The following is a 15,852-nucleotide window of genomic DNA, read 5'->3' on the forward strand; positions in this document are numbered from 1 at the left end:
ATGTTGAAAACGCATTATTCTTTGAAATTAAGACATTAAAAAACTGAGGGGGAAAAAACCGCCCTGACTGGCGTGGCTCAGTGGGGTGGGGCACCATCCCGCAAAGCACAAGGCTGCTGTGCTAGCTCCTGTCAGGGCACGTGTCTGGGCTGCGCGCCACGTCCCTAGGTTGGGGCGAGTGAAAGGCAACTGATCGATGTTTCTCTCCCTTTTTTCCTCCCTTCCTTCCCCTCCCCTCTCTGAAAATAAATAAATAAAATATATTTTTTAAAAAACCCTGAAAATAGCATGAATGACTTCTTGCTAAAAAGAAAGCAATGTCAAAACATACTGCAAGCCTAAATAATACTTAATGAGCTACAAACATGTAAGCGTGTCAGGTGACGCCACTGTTTCTCAGCGCAAGTGGCTGCCTTCTCCAACCAGCCCGCTCAGCTGCAGTTCAGAAACGTGTTTTCATTTATACAGAAGCATTTTGAAGCACAAATACCAAAGTTGTGCTCCAAAACTGAGTTAAGTATGCCTGTAAACTCTCGATATGATTTTTGTGTCCACATTTGAGAAAATGACACAAATTTAAATTTCCTGATATTTAAACTAGCACTTCGCTTTTTCTTAGTGTCTCATTTAGATTTTAAGTGAGGTTTTTACATTCTTCATATTTATTCACGTGACAATCCGAGTTATTCTGATTCCCAAAGTGTTAGTTACCACTTAAGTGGGAATTGAGAGCAATAAAATATTTCTGAAAGCCAAAATACCAGAGCCTTCCTGTAGATTTCTATCACAGAAATTCCAATCATGTAAAAATAAGGAAGTGAAACCCTTCAGCTTTCACGTCACACCCGACCTCTTCCCGCTAAGTCTGATGAAAATAACCTGAGACTGATGTTCATGAGTTTTCATTTGTATCTTAGTTGCATCATGGACAAGTGGAAAACGCAGACTGAGAGCATCAAAACTTTGTATTTCTACAGTACAAATGAAGACCAAATTAAATGCAGTAAGAGCACATCTGCAAGTCTAAAAGGAAAATTATAACCCAAGACGCATGGGGAGAAAGATTTATATGGAGTTTTTAATCCATATTAGAATTCAATTGCTGTAACTTGACCATAAACTTAAACAGAAACCATCTTCTGAGACATACATTCTAATAAAGGTATCAACAGTATTGATAGTCGACGAAGGGCTGGTTATTTGAACTTCTTAGTGACATTTCATTTCTCTATCCAATAGAAATCTATAGTGGTTTGCCCCAGTTACATATCTGAAACAATGTCTTATGAAAACAAATGAAACAAAATTAAATAAAGTTGAAGATAAAAATACTCTGAAGGTATTAAAAATAAAGCAAACTATAATCCTTGGCAGATCAATCAGGTAAAAAACATCGGTGAGAGTTGGAAGCACAGGATAACCGAGACAATCGCCAGCACAAAGCACATCGTTAAAAACATGAAACGATACTCTTTGGAGGACAAAAGTTAAATATCCGAGAATCATCAGGTTTGAAAAATATTGCTTAATCACTTTCCAAAACACAGTTAGCTGCAAGAACTGAAGATCTTGTTAAAAAATATCAAGGTAATCATATTTATTGCATCTTTAAAATGCATTTCCAAACAGAAAATTAACATGCACCCTAGCGTCACCAAAATATATATATTTAAGAGAGGGGGAACCTACAATATTTTATAAACAAAGTGTAGACCATATGTGCTTTTCAAAGGGGCTGAATTAAATATAACCAGCTGCCAATGTTGTGCTCTGACATACTTGAATTAGTGGGTATGTGTATGCTAAATTCATTTATTTCTGTCAACAATAAATGAAATAAAAACACTGCCCTATACAATCCACTATTAGCAGTGAGTACAACAGCGAAAAATTATTGTACAATTTATACATACTAAAATATTTTCTTTCTCTAGTGATAATGCAGAACAAAACCTAATTATTGTAAGAGTTAATTTGGGAAATCTCAAATTACAATAGGGAAAAACCAAATCAGGGTGTGTACTGAGCCCAAAACAAAGGTTCCTGGTCATAAGGCTGTAAGATTATTAAGTGCAAGTGGTAGAATAAAGCATGCTCAAATTGTATGCTTGGGTCTTTGTCTATTTATCGAACCTTTAAATTAAACAAGACTAGCTAAAGAAATGCCTTAAGCAGAGCAAGATAATTGGGAATCCTACCATTTCTTTCACCATTTTTGTTACCCAACGTATACAATGCGCAAAGTGCTAAGCAACACTACAAAACACATTTACATCAACACTGAAGACCTGGCGAAATGAAATCCAACAATTTTATTTTAATGAGCTGCATTTTCTAAATTTCTGTTTTATTTTTCCTGTTTTCACACAGTATTGAAAACAAAACGCGGCACATTCACATTTTCCCGAGGAGACGTAAAGATGATCTCTACAGGGGTAAACGTTGGAAAGCCTGAAGCTCAATCAATTGATGTTGAAAACTCTCAAAGGGAGTAAAGGCTTGATCTCAATGGTCTAGAACATGTAATTTAATAGAAGAGATGGTCGTCTTAATATTTAATGATTTAAAAGAACTTCCCAGTCCATGCGAAGGGTACAGTCAGTCCAAGAATAAATCAAATTTCTGAACGCATTTTATGCTACATATGTGTATACTTTGCGATCCTCAGGTGTTCGTGCCAAATATTCTCTCTCAATAAGTCCTTCAATACGTTTCTTAATAACAACTGGACTTGGTAAGAATCGAGCCTTTAACTGCTGAGTTACCTAAAACAGAAGGTTGAAAAAAAACTATTATTCACCAGCAAATTTTAAAAGTATGTAACATTTCCATAGCAACACAAAAATCCATCCCTCTGAACGCAACTGATGTGCCATTTTAAGGCTCAGATCAAACTTTACCCAAGTTCCAAAGTGCCGGGAGTTTAAAAAGGTTTTACTTGAAGATGCAATGACAGTTACAAGGTGCCTCCTCACAGCAGAATGTGAACACTAGAATGGATTAGATCGTTTGGCATGTACCAGTATGACTGTAGACCACTTGCAATTTAACCATTTTGCCTTGGGGTGCCCCGCACTTCACAGAATCTGGGTAGCACAGCATGACGTGTGTAAGAGCAGACTCGGGACATCAACTGTGTGGCTCGAAGCCCCGCTCTCCCACTTCCTGGCTGCCCCGGGACTCTGGGGAAGTTACACAGCCTCATCACGCTGCTGTGTGTACTAAATGAGTTAACAAACGGGATGCTTTTACAACAGTGCCCAGTGCATAGTAAGTGCTACTGTTGCCATTCTTTCCTCTAACTGCTGTCAGGATTCTAAGTATTGGGACATGAGTTACAGTAAGACAGTAACTATAGCAGCAGCCAAAGCCTGACTGTGCACTATGTTTTGGTCACTGTATGTATTAATTTTTTTTTTTTTTTTTTTTTAAATTTTACTTATTTATTTATCTTTAGAGGGGAAGGAGAGAGGGAGAGAAACATCAATGTATGGTTGCCTTTTGTACATCCCCTGCTGGTAGTTAGCCTGCAAGGAACCGGCCTGCAACCCAGGAATGTTCCCTGACTGGGAATCGAACCGCGATCGTCTGGTTCTCAGGCCCGCGCTCAATCCACTGAGCTTAATTTTTAAAAATATATTTTATTGATTATGCCATTACAGTTGTCCTAGTCCCTTCATTCCCCTCCACACTGCACACCCCTAACCCTACAATCCCCCCCTTAGTTTATAACCATGTATCTCAAGTTCTTTAGATTCTATATTTCCCCTACTATTCTCACCCTCCCCCTATCTATTTTCTACCTACCATCTATGCTACTTATTCTCTGTGCCTTCTCCCCACTTCTCCTCCTCCCACTCCCCTGTTGCTAACCCTCCATGTGATCTCCATTTCTATGGTTCCACTCCTGATCTAGCTGTCCTCTTAGTTTGCTTTTGTTTTAGGTGTGGCTGTTAATAACTGAGTTTGCTGTCCTTTCACTGTTAATATTTTTATCTTTTCTTAGATAAGTCCCTTTAACATTTCATATAATAAGGGCTTGGTGATGATGAACTCCTTGAACTTGACCTTATCTGAGAAGCACTTTATCTGTCCTTCCATTCTAAATGAAAGCTTTGCTGGATAGAGCAATCTTGGATGTAGGTCTTTGGATTTCATGACTTGGAATACTTCTTTCCAGCCCCTTCTTGCCTGTAAGGTCTCTTTTGAGAAATCAGCTGACAGTCTGATAGGAACTCCTTTGTAGGTGACTGTCCCCTTATCTCTTGCTGCTTCTAGGATTCTTTCCTTCATTTTCATTTTGGCTAATGTAATTATGATGTGCCTTGGTGTGTTCCTTCTTGGGTCCAACTTCTTTGGGACTCTCTGAGCTTCCTGGATTTCCCTGGAAGTCTATTTCCTTTGCCAGACTGGGGAAGTTCTACCTTTATTATTTGTTCAAATGAGCTTTCCACTTGTTGCTGTTCTTGTCCCCTTCTGGTACCCCTATAATTCGGATGTTGGAATGTTTAAAGATGTCCTGGAGGTTCCTAAGCCTCTCCTCATTTTTTTGAATTCTTATTTCTTCATTCTTTTCTGTTTGGTCATTTTTTTCTTCCTTCTGGTCCACTCCCTTGATTTGAGTCCCAGTTTTCTTTCCATCACTATTGGTTTCCTGTGCATTTCCCTTCATTTCAATCACTTTAGCCTTCATATGGTCCTCTAATTTGTGGCTAAAATCAGCCAATACTGTGAGCATCCTGATCACCAGTATTTTGAACTATGCATCTGAAAGGCTGGCTATCTCTTGGTCACTTAGAATTATAGGCTCTGGGGCTTTGAGCTGTTCTTGAGCCATAATGTTTTGGTCTGTTGGCACCTGTTATCTATGTGGGATGGAGCCTTAGGTGTTCACCAGGGTGGGGCAACCCATTTGCTGGGTTGTGATGCTGTATGTGGGGGCGGGGTCAGAGAGGGGCAATGGCATTTGTTCCTCCCTCCCTCTCCCCCTCCCCCCCTCTCAGATTTTGGCCCCCTCTGCTGCTTCCTGCAAGCAAACCTGGCTCCCCTGGTGCTGACTCCCGGGTATGTAGGCCTGTGCGTCTCTCCAAAAACTCTGTGAGCCTGGGAGCTTCTCCCGGCCCCCGGCCCTGAAAGGCTTTCCAATTGGTTCTTTTAGGCTTTAATTCCTGTCGCTGGGGCCCTGGGTTGTGTGGTCTGTCTCACTGCTCGCTCCTTTGCTTGGTTTATCTGCATGCGAATGTGTGACCACAGCCAGCCAGCCAGCCACCCTGCACTCTCACTGGGTCCACCCGTTGCCACCCCTCACCTGGGATCTGTCAACCACCACCTGCGCTCCTGGGTAGGTCTGGCCGAGTTCTCCTGCCCGACCCCCACTCCACCAGCTGCTGGCTCCGCCCCTCTTACCGGTCTGGCTGGATGGTTTGTTGTTGTCAGACTTCCGTACAGTTCAATTTTCTGTGTTTTGGTTGTGTTTTTGTTACTAAAACTTTGTTGTCTTTAAACTTGGTTGTGCGAGGAGGCACAGTGTTTCCACCTATGCCTCCATCTTGGCCGGAAGTCAGTATATATTAATTTATTTAATGCTCTTAGCCCCATGAAGTAGGCTAATTTTTTCAAATGAGGATAAGCCAGAGCAGAAAACTGACATCAACACAGTAAAGGGAGCCAGTAGTTAGAGATGAGAACCCACACCTTGCTGCCCCAAGTCCGCACTTGCCCCAGGAGCCCACTGCCTCTCCTGCAGAGCACACACCCACAAGCCTGCTTTTCCTTTCCTTTTACTTTTCAGTTCACTTCCCAAGGCCACAACAAATTTAAATTCTTTGAAATCTGAAACTCCAGCACTTCATCCTCCAATTAAAATCTACCACCCTTCTAGTAGTATCGTTCCAATGTCAACAAACTTGTTCTCAACCCACCTGAGACCTCTAATCCCCTGACCCTTTCTTCCAAGCTAGGAGTAACTTCTTTTGATGACAGCAGGCTGTAAAAAGGCTCCTTTCAGCACACACCTGACAGTACCCACAACTCCCAGATCCCTCTGTTCCCATAAACACCCCTTCAACATTCCTGACATCATTCAAAATCTTCTACTGAGCTCCCCACTGAGTAAGTTGTCGTTTGTCACACACAGCCTGCGTGCAGACCAGGGGCCAGCAAACTCTAGTCCTCAGGCCCAATATACGCCACTGCCTGTTTTCTTAATTTTTACTAGAACACACTGGCAACTCACTTGTTATCTATGGCTACTTCCATGTTACAAAAACAACACCCCCCTGCATCTGCCAATCTCTGAAGAGACTGTTAACACAAATTACGCCCAATCTTAGCCAAAGTGCCCAGAAGTGATACAGAAATGTATAGTACTCAAGTTCAGCAAGTTTCTGAGGACAGTAACTCCGCATCCTGGTTTACAGAGGGAAAAAGCGGCTATTTCACTTTGAAATTCCTCCAACTCCCACCCCCTGACACAGTCAGTCTTACCGGTGTCCATCCCTTGCTAACATGCACCCCTGCCCCATGCCCTGCATTCTCTGGAAGAAGCATATTCAGTCACATCCCTGTTAACACACCTACCATCCTCCTGTGCTCTGTACAACCCTCTTGCCATTCCCTCGACTTTGCTACGTCAATTATCCCCTCATTTCATCGTCTCCCCCTTTGTTTTTAAGCATTCCTTTTTTACCCTCAGCATATAAACATGCTCGGCATCTACCCTCAGCCCCGCAGCACCGCTCTCTGCCCTTTTCCATGAGCCAACATCGTGAAGGACAAGCTCCTGCTCTACCTCCGTTTACTTCCCAAGGCACTGCCATCACACACCCACTCTTACAGCCCAGGGGAAGTGCCTGGGAAAACTAACCAGCCACCTGTTGTCCAGATGTCTTAATGCTTTATTTGATTGGGTTTTTCCATGATTTTTGAATTTGTAATATATGTAAACACTCAATAAATGTTAACAATTATCTTTAGACATAAAGGTAGTTTTACACAAAAGTACTAAATAGAACTGAAAATTTTGTTTACTCTTCCTGTGACAATATTCTAGGATTTTTGTTACAAACATGGTTTTGAAGCCTGCACCTATTTTGATGTACTGCTATGTTTAAATTATCAAGTGCCATGCTTTTAATAAGCATCACCCGCCTGCAGTTTCCTAATTCTGAAACTGCATCTTAACCAGTCGAACACAGCACGCGCCCCTACACCCCGACTGCCGAGGCCGCCCCTGTCCTGCACTCGCACGCTGCCAACGCCCTCACCTCCGCCACCAGCACATTGTGCTGCATCTTCTTTCTGGACTTCATTATCCGCACGATGGCAGCTTCTATCTCGTGTTTCCGGTCGTCATCGACTTTCTGCCGGGTTTCTTTCCTTTCTGGGTCAGATTCACCTTGTTTGGCAGCAACTAGAAGAGAAAGACACTTATGTGATTACCATGTAATTTCAAATGTAATGGAAAGAAAAAACGTGGTTTATAAACAAACAGTACAAATTAGTAATGTCCACTGGGAAAAAACCAATTTCAACCTAAGTCTACACATATGTTCACTCCAAGTAAACATCGAGGAGTGCCTAATTCAGTGTTTAATAAATATTTAAGTAGCAAGCTGTGATATAAAACTCTGCAATTCTAAATTATTCCTTTTAAATATTAGAAATTTGTTTTTACTGAGATTATAATAAAAACCCTTTTATTTTTATAGAATATAATGATTCTTTTCCTGAAATAGAAAGGTAGCTAAGGATATTAGTATTTATTAGTCACTTTCATTGCTTGTGAGTTCTGCAGGCCAACCACGATCTTCACCACCTCAATACTTAGTCAAACCTCACAAGGACCTCGGGTAAGAGGATACCTGGTGTCTTACCAACTCAAAATGTGGCTCTACTGTCCGCCTAACGCTTAAAGAGGAGGGTACTGCCGAGATTTAGTTAGGTCAATAACTAACTAAAAAGTATCGCTAGAAAGTCAATTGAGCAAACTCCATAACAATTCATTTATTTGTACCTCTCACCAGTTACCTAACAATTTCTTGTCATATATCTACTACCTTTTTTATTTCACAATCTCACTGTCACTAAGCACACTATATTCCAGTCTTTAGGAGAAGTCTCACTGTTACTCTTTACAGACTCCAAGTCTGTAGAGGAATTAAACAGCAATAGAAGGTTCCTTCTCCTACAACTCTGCTCTAACTGAGAGGAAGCGGAAGAGAAGTGGAAACTAAATTTCGGTTTCCTGGTCAGCAGAAACTGGAGAACCACAAAGCGCCACATGGGACACTGTTGACTCAGGCACGGGCGTCACCGAGACGGCAAATGGCACGGTTTCGAAGACCGTCCTAGGGAAGCAATCCACTGAGCTGTTTCTCACTACAGTCCCCTGGTTGAGGATTCTGCTTTCAGTGTCTTCCCAATTTAATCCATCTTAAAAAAGATTAGTTAGATTTAAATGGTCTGCTGAGACAGAATAATGCTTTTCCTAAAAAAAACTCAATGTCATTTAAAAAGACAGGCATTGCTTTAAATCAATTTACTGTGAAAAACTTGATTGAATCCTGGATCCAAAAAATTAGGTATGAAAGGCATTTGTGATACAATTGCAGACATACAAACATAGGCAGTATGTAGTTGTATGATATTATTAATTTTATCAGGTTTGAACTATTATTACAATTACGGGGGAAGATAGCTTGTTCTAAGAATATACATATGCTGAAGTATTTGGAGAGAAGTGTTACGGTGTTTGCAAATTAACTGTAAAATGCTGCAGCAGATATATACCAGTATGGGGGGAGAGGGAAAGGACAAAGGCAGCATGCCCAAGCAAGTAGGGCAAATCTTCAATGACCTAAATATATGTGATGACAATGTCCATTGTGTTTACACCTTTTCTGTAGATCTGAAAATACTTTTTAGAAAAAGATGGAGGGAAAAAAGAAATATTTTAAACAACCCATTTGAATCATCTAAATTAGTCATCTAAATAGGTATAATCCAAAATAAATGTGAAGACTGTGGTGATACAAACTGAATTATGATTTTTTAAAACCTCGAGGGCAGGGCTTACTCCTAGAGCCTAGTGCGGTGCTCTGCACTTAAAAAGTGCAACAAAGATATGTGCTTGTGTAAGTGGGTGCCCACGTATATGGACGCACGCAGGGAATGGAGGAAGAAGGCGAGTGGCGGTGGTGGGACAATCTACCAACTATGGAAGTCGCTGCAAATCACAACAGATGTAGTTCTTTCCAAAGGTGTATTAGGCAGTATTTTTAACTTCTCTGCTTAAATTTCTATTACTGACTACAGTAAAAAGCAGCATAAATAGTTATGGTCAGAATTTCTGAGCACATATTTGATTATGATTCTTAAGTATTTTCTCCAAAAGGCAAGTATCAATAGGTCTTTTGACAACATAAGAAAAACCTATGTGGTCAAAATACTTACAACTAGAGAGAACATTTTAACTTACACAAAATACTAATTAAGTGCCAAGCTAATCTAAGTGCCACTCCAAAATGAAAAATGGTATTTCTTTACAGAATTTATAGCCAGGAGATCATCATGCCAAATTTTTCTTTTTTTAAAAAAAATATTTTATTTATTTATCTTTTTAGAGGGGAAGGGAAGGAGAGAGGAAAGAAACATCAATGTATGGTTGCTTCTCGTGCATCCCCTGCAGGGAACTGGCCCCTGCCGGAAAATGGCCTGCAACCTAAGCATGTGCCCTGACTGGGAATCCAAATTTTTCATCATATATAACGATATTCCTATTTTAATATGATCTAAAACACTACACACGTAACACCAAAAATTAAAAATCCATCAACAGGGCTATTTTTTTTTAATTTTTTATTTATTTCTAGAGAGAGGGGAAGGGAGGGAGAAAGAGAGGGAGACAAACATTGATGTGTGAGAAAAACATCTATCGCTTGTCTCTTGCATGCTGCCCAACTAGGGACCTGGCCCACACCCAGGCATGTGCCTTAACATGGACTTGAACAGGCAACCTTTAAGTTCCCAAGATGGCACTCAATCCACTGGGCCACACCAGCCACAGCTATTTTTTGATAATAATAATATTGCACAATTTTACTGCTGAGCATGATGGAATCTGTGATTACAAAGATATTTATTTAGGGTAAAGCAGCATAAGACTAAGAAATTGAGATTTGTGTCATCATACATTTTCCTCCAAATGTAGGATGCGAACATCAGAGTTTGCCCTATATAATGCATACCTTTTCACCCAAATTTCTGAGGGAAAAATAAGAATGCACATTATATATTGGTAGTGCCTAAAAAACCTTGGATCTGTTCTTGTGTTTTGTAATTATTTGTTACATAAAATTTCTTGTCCTGTAGTATGTTCAAAAATAAATGCTAAAATTAAAATTCCTTTATGATTCAGAAAACAAATATCTAAATATAAATAAAAAATTGAATTAAAAATTGAAACAAAAGATTGTTTTTCCCCGGAAGTGTGACCCAAAAACATGGCTGCATATCATACATGGCAAGTAAGTCCTGAAACCCAACCCCTGGGGTACCTGTCCAAAACTACAAAAGCGTATGTCTTACACCAGGGAAAAAAGACATCTTATTCCAGGACTCACTGTAACAGCTCTGTCTTATTTTAATCTATGTCTGTGGCCCAGAGACACGGGGTCAATTTTGATGATGAGGATACAACGGTGCGGATTTCAACAGTGCAGGCCGGGCTTTAGTGGAGATGCGCCAGGCGGCTTCACGGAGCACGCGGACCCAATCACGGTCAAGAGGGAAACGCAAGTGTCTACTGTGTTCCTGAATCAATGTGCTCTGGCAACTGACTGTATATTTAGCATTAAAATAATTTTAAAAAGACTCTCTTTTACTAACAGACAACATAAATACAATTTTTTAAAGTAAAAAAACTGTAGTCACTATTTTATCTTATTTTAAAAATTGTTTTATCACAAGACATATTTGCTCTAATAAATAAGTACTGAAAAACTTCCTAATACCAGTTTTAAAACCAAGTTTAAAACTACATTAAAGTGTCAACAAAGGTGGAAGGCCTTTTTTCTCTTTAAATGCACATAAAACATACATCTTACATTATGTTAAATATACAATAAATAGAATGTTTATTAACTTTAAGGTTGTACTACAAGTTGCTCACAACAGGGTCACTTACATGTTTTGAAGAAAGAAAATACGAGTTTTAAGATTTTTCAAACTTAAAAATATTCATCAAAATATAAATTGCATCTAAGATCAAGCTTTAAATAGACAACTCCCAATCTTGAGAAATGTATAAATCAGTTTTAAAGGCAAACGTCCACTATCATTAGTTAAGCAGATAAAAAGAGTCACTTTAGAAACAGCAGCATGTTTCTGAATCTGTACCCCATGCACTAAAACCTATGGACACAAATAACACACTCGCCACGCCGCGTCACTTTTTAAAGTGCTCACTGTGCTTGGGCTCAACTGCATTGTGACAGGAACACATATCAATAAAAGCTGTTTTATTTCTCAAGCCAGTGTCTCATGCAGCACCTGAAAAGAATTATTTTTTAAAGATAAAAATCAAACTGATTACAATTTGTTTTAAGAGAAAAACTCTAGTTCCTACCTGTCTGGATCTTAACTCTGTGCAGCTTGGATGTGAACTGATCGTTGACGGTGAAGACGTGGCCACTCTCTATTTCCTTGGACTTGGGCTCCTTGGTGAGAACCCTCTGTGTGGGTTTGCCGCAGGCGAGGGACTGCAGGGCTCTGACAAGCTCTCTTTCGGGGATGTCTGTTTCTTGTTGAATTTCCTGAAATTTCATCAGATGGACATAAGTATGAATAGACTTTCTGAAAGATTAAAGCATATTAATTAGTAAATAAAACTGACCAGACAGTGGTTAGAGAGGTAATTCCCTTAAAGTAGTAATTTACAACCAAAAATTCCACAACTCATGATACTTCACTAAAATCTCACTTATTTGAATAAACCAGAAAAAACAGTGACTTGACAAAATATTGAACATACATGTATGTACTTTTTTGTTTCAGGAAATAGAAGGCTTAATCTAAAAACATCACCCTACAGAGAATACTAGGGACCTATTTTAATATTTAAGTGGGAAAAAAAGTGTTAACCAACATGTAATTGCTACTTTTAGACACACTCTACAATCTTCCTTCCAAGTTGACTCACACTACTCTTTTGCTTAGCAATTTCTTTTGCAGAGAGAGGCAATGTAAGCTTGAACTAAGGCCTTCTATCATACAATCAAAATTTATAGTCCACGGTGACCATATCTATTGTCTGTATGACTAAATAAAAAATTAAATACTTGGTTAATTAACACTAAATATGAAAAGCAGTAAATCTGTTTTCAAGTGAAGTTGATATTATTGCTATAATTATGAGATAAATAAAATACAACAAAAGCAACTCAGGAAAAAATGAACGTGTTATTAACCCTTGAACAACATGGGTTTGAACTACATGGCTACAGTGTGCATGTTTTTCAGTAAAAACAGTCGACCCTTACATCCGTGGCTTTCACATCCATAGACTCGACCAACCCTGGATGGGAATGAGTATTTTTGCATTCCCAATGACCATTTTACAACTGTGGTTGAATCGAGAGATGGATGCAAGGGGCCAATGACTGCAGAGTTAAAAGTTCTATGTGGATTTTCAACTGAGTATGTGTAGGTACTGGAACCCCATGTTCCACCTCATTCAAGGATCAACTGAGTAACTTAAATTTATTATAATCCCACGTCAGTGGGACAGTAAGAGAACTGTACGCAGATATGGTTTAGTCCCCGCACAACTAGACAGACGAATGATGCAACAAGTCTGCACACTGGGTTCTGTCACTTCGATTCACTGCATACAGCCGTTTCTTTCTCAAAAGTAGCACAGTAAGGTGGGTACGAAGATGGGTATGCTCGGATTATGTAACTAATATGAGAGAGTCAGCCTGCTTTTCACAGGAGTCTGTGAGCAAGTGTAGATTTTTCTAAATGACTGTCTGGTTAAGGGAGGATTCAGAGAAATGTGAATTTTAGTGATGATGTAACTACTTTTGCATCAAATGATCTTTGGTTATATCCACCTATTTTAGACATTGCAAATATTACGCATGTTAACCCCAGTGAATTAAACAGGTGTTATTATTAGAATGTTGATTATATTATGTAGAGGTGCTAAACTGGACTTATTTATATATTTTATTGTTTAATTATATTCAAAGAACTGGAAATACAGTCTTAGGGGATAATACCACAATTGCAGATCATTCCCAGAGGTAACTAACCACTGCAATCCAGTATGTATTCCTCTATGTCTTTTTTCTGTACAGCCACACACACACGAATGGAAACATACATATACATGTATGCACACGAACATGCCACCTGTATGAGTACTACTGTTGAATATAAGTGGGATCCCACCATATGAATCCTCCTACCAATTTCCTGGAGGTTTTCCACGTTGGCAGAGTTCAATGCTGCAGGGAATTCCACAGTACTGCTCTAACACGACACAAACGAAGACTGAGATTGCACCCGACTTTGTGACAGACCACGCATCTAATACAAAAGCCAGGTTTTCTGAAGCAGATTCCAGATGTGTACTTGGTTTCTCTAAGTCATAATTATATCTGACAAGTACCTTTCAAGTTGCTTAACTATTTATCTTTACAACAGTCTAAGAGTAACCATTCTTTCTACCCTCAATTTTCTTTTTGTCTTGTTCATCTGTTGGGCTAAAACTTGGGAGTAGTAAAGGTAGGTATCCCTAACTTGTTTCTGACTTCAATGGGAAGATAGCTAATACTTTAATACTAACTACTGATTGCTTAGGTCTCTCACTGGGTATACCCTTAAGACATTAAGGACAGGTATTTCATTCCATTCTTAGGTGGCCGAGAGTCCCTCCATCCTGGGTGTAAGGGACAGGGACTGACTTTTATCAAATGTTTTCTGTACGCCCACAGAAATCATTCACTGATTTTCTCCTTGAAGTGGTATCTGGTAATACAACAAGTGGTCAGTCAATTATTGTTGTTATTACTATTATTTTGTTACTATTACAAAATCTCTTAACTATTTGTTAATAAATTCTTTGTATTCCAGAGATAGGCTTATTTGGAAACAGTAAGTTACTTTTTCAATACACTGCTGAATCTGAGTGTGCACTTAGGTTGAATAACATAGCTGTCTTTTTCTGTTGCTATGGCCCCCAGGTTCAAAGTTCCCACTGTACAGCTTTCATTTTCATTTGCTAATTGTGTTCTTCAGTTGCATTATGGCCTATCAGTCAGTACATGTGAGGAATTTTTATCATGCTGGAATTTCTGCTTGTAGTTCCAACCACTTTCTTCTATATATTGTGCTTATATCACTAATTGTTAGTAGCTTCTTCACAAAATATTGTCACTGTTGTTTAATAGCTTGCTATTAAATTCTACTGACATTAATTTTGCTATTGTCCACAATTAGCTTTTATTATTTCAGACTTACTTTCAGAAAAATTTAGAAGTATAATAAAGAACATTTAGGAAATTTGTATTAACACCCATAACTCTTTCAAAAACCAAATGCTAATTACCAAAGCCCAAGGTATAGAATACCACTGTATAGATTTCCTTATTCTAGCTGTTCTAAACCACAATACAAACTTCTATTAAAAAATATATACATACACACACAAGAAGAGGAAAAAAGCCACAGTAGCCTGAGTTCTATGAATTAAATGTGAAACCACAAATAAATGCCACCTTTTTGTACGTAGTTTCCAAGATGGCTTGTAATAATTCTGGTATGTTTTAACCATGTGTGGTTCCCTCATTGCATCAGGGCTGACTGGGGAAACCAAGAAAACAAGAAGTGACCATACGTGGCTTCCAAGACTAGGTCATCAAGGCACTACAGGTCCTGCTTGGGTTGCTTGGACTGTCTGCTCTAGGGAGTCAGCCACCAAAACTCAAGGACAACCAAACAGCCACGTGGTAAGGCCCATGTGGACACCTCTTATCAAAAGCCAAAAGAGCTTGCCAGCCACATGGAAGGAAGCATATACCAGCAGCTTAGAAGTGTATTTTCTAGCCCCAAATAACCAAGATGGCTGAAGCCCCAGCTGACATGTTAATGCAACCTCATGCGGTCGAGCCAGAAACCACCCAAACGAGCCTTTCCTGAATCCGTAACTCACTGAAACCACGGAAGATAGTAAATTATTAGTGGTTAAGTTTTAAGATTTGTCATGTAGCATTACATAACTAATACACCATCTTACTGAACTCATAAAGAACATTCAAAATTAAAAGAACAACTTCTTGTAAAGTCATTAACTACCTCTTCTATTTGTAGAGGTGATTTCTGTGAGAGCTGGCAGTGAAACGTGTGTAGCAGACTACGCAGAAACACCTGGTATACTGTGAACAAGGACAAGTCCCACGTGCTCCCTGCAGTGCCTAGATCAAGATGCAGCCAGTCAGAAGGCGCTGGGGTCACAGGAGCAGCATTCCACACAGGCCATTTGCACTAAGGCTTCTGGTCTGTAACTTAGCTAAAATTTGAAGTTTGAGAGGAAATTTCTACTTTATTTTACTTTCTACCCCCTGCTCATTCATTAGCATCAATGATCCCAAACTGGTTTTGAAAGGCAAAAGTTAGCTTCGACCATTAAAATTACTAGCAATTCCAGTAATAGCTACAAAAAACGAGTTTATGTTTTTGTTCATCTAATTCTTTCGTCAGTTCTTTATAAATGAGAACTCTGAAAACCAACTCTAGCATTTTCCAAGTAGCTTACTTTGCTTAAAATATATTATTCATGATAGGTGCAGA

At 39.3% G+C, this 15,852-nt stretch overlaps 1 protein-coding gene across 2 annotated transcripts in view; it reads right to left on the reverse strand.

Moving 5' to 3' along the window:
- Positions 1-1,059: 1,059 nt before the first annotated feature.
- The window catches only part of CUL3 (cullin 3), a 90,863-nt gene continuing 76,070 nt past the window's right edge, over positions 1,060-15,852 (reverse strand). For both annotated transcript variants that reach the window (XM_037029374.1, XM_037029376.1), the window contains 3 exons: positions 11,627-11,813; positions 7,266-7,411; positions 1,060-2,765 (listed from right to left, as the gene is read on the reverse strand). In XM_037029374.1, the coding sequence (XP_036885269.1) occupies positions 2,634-2,765; positions 7,266-7,411; positions 11,627-11,813 (465 nt within the window). In that variant the 3' untranslated portion in view covers positions 1,060-2,633. The remainder of the gene's footprint in view (positions 2,766-7,265; positions 7,412-11,626; positions 11,814-15,852) is intronic.

Source organism: Sturnira hondurensis, unplaced genomic scaffold (assembly GCF_014824575.4).
Source record: "Sturnira hondurensis isolate 20B ecotype Veracruz unplaced genomic scaffold, ASM1482457v3 Scaffold0020237, whole genome shotgun sequence".
NCBI lineage: Eukaryota > Metazoa > Chordata > Mammalia > Chiroptera > Phyllostomidae > Sturnira > Sturnira hondurensis.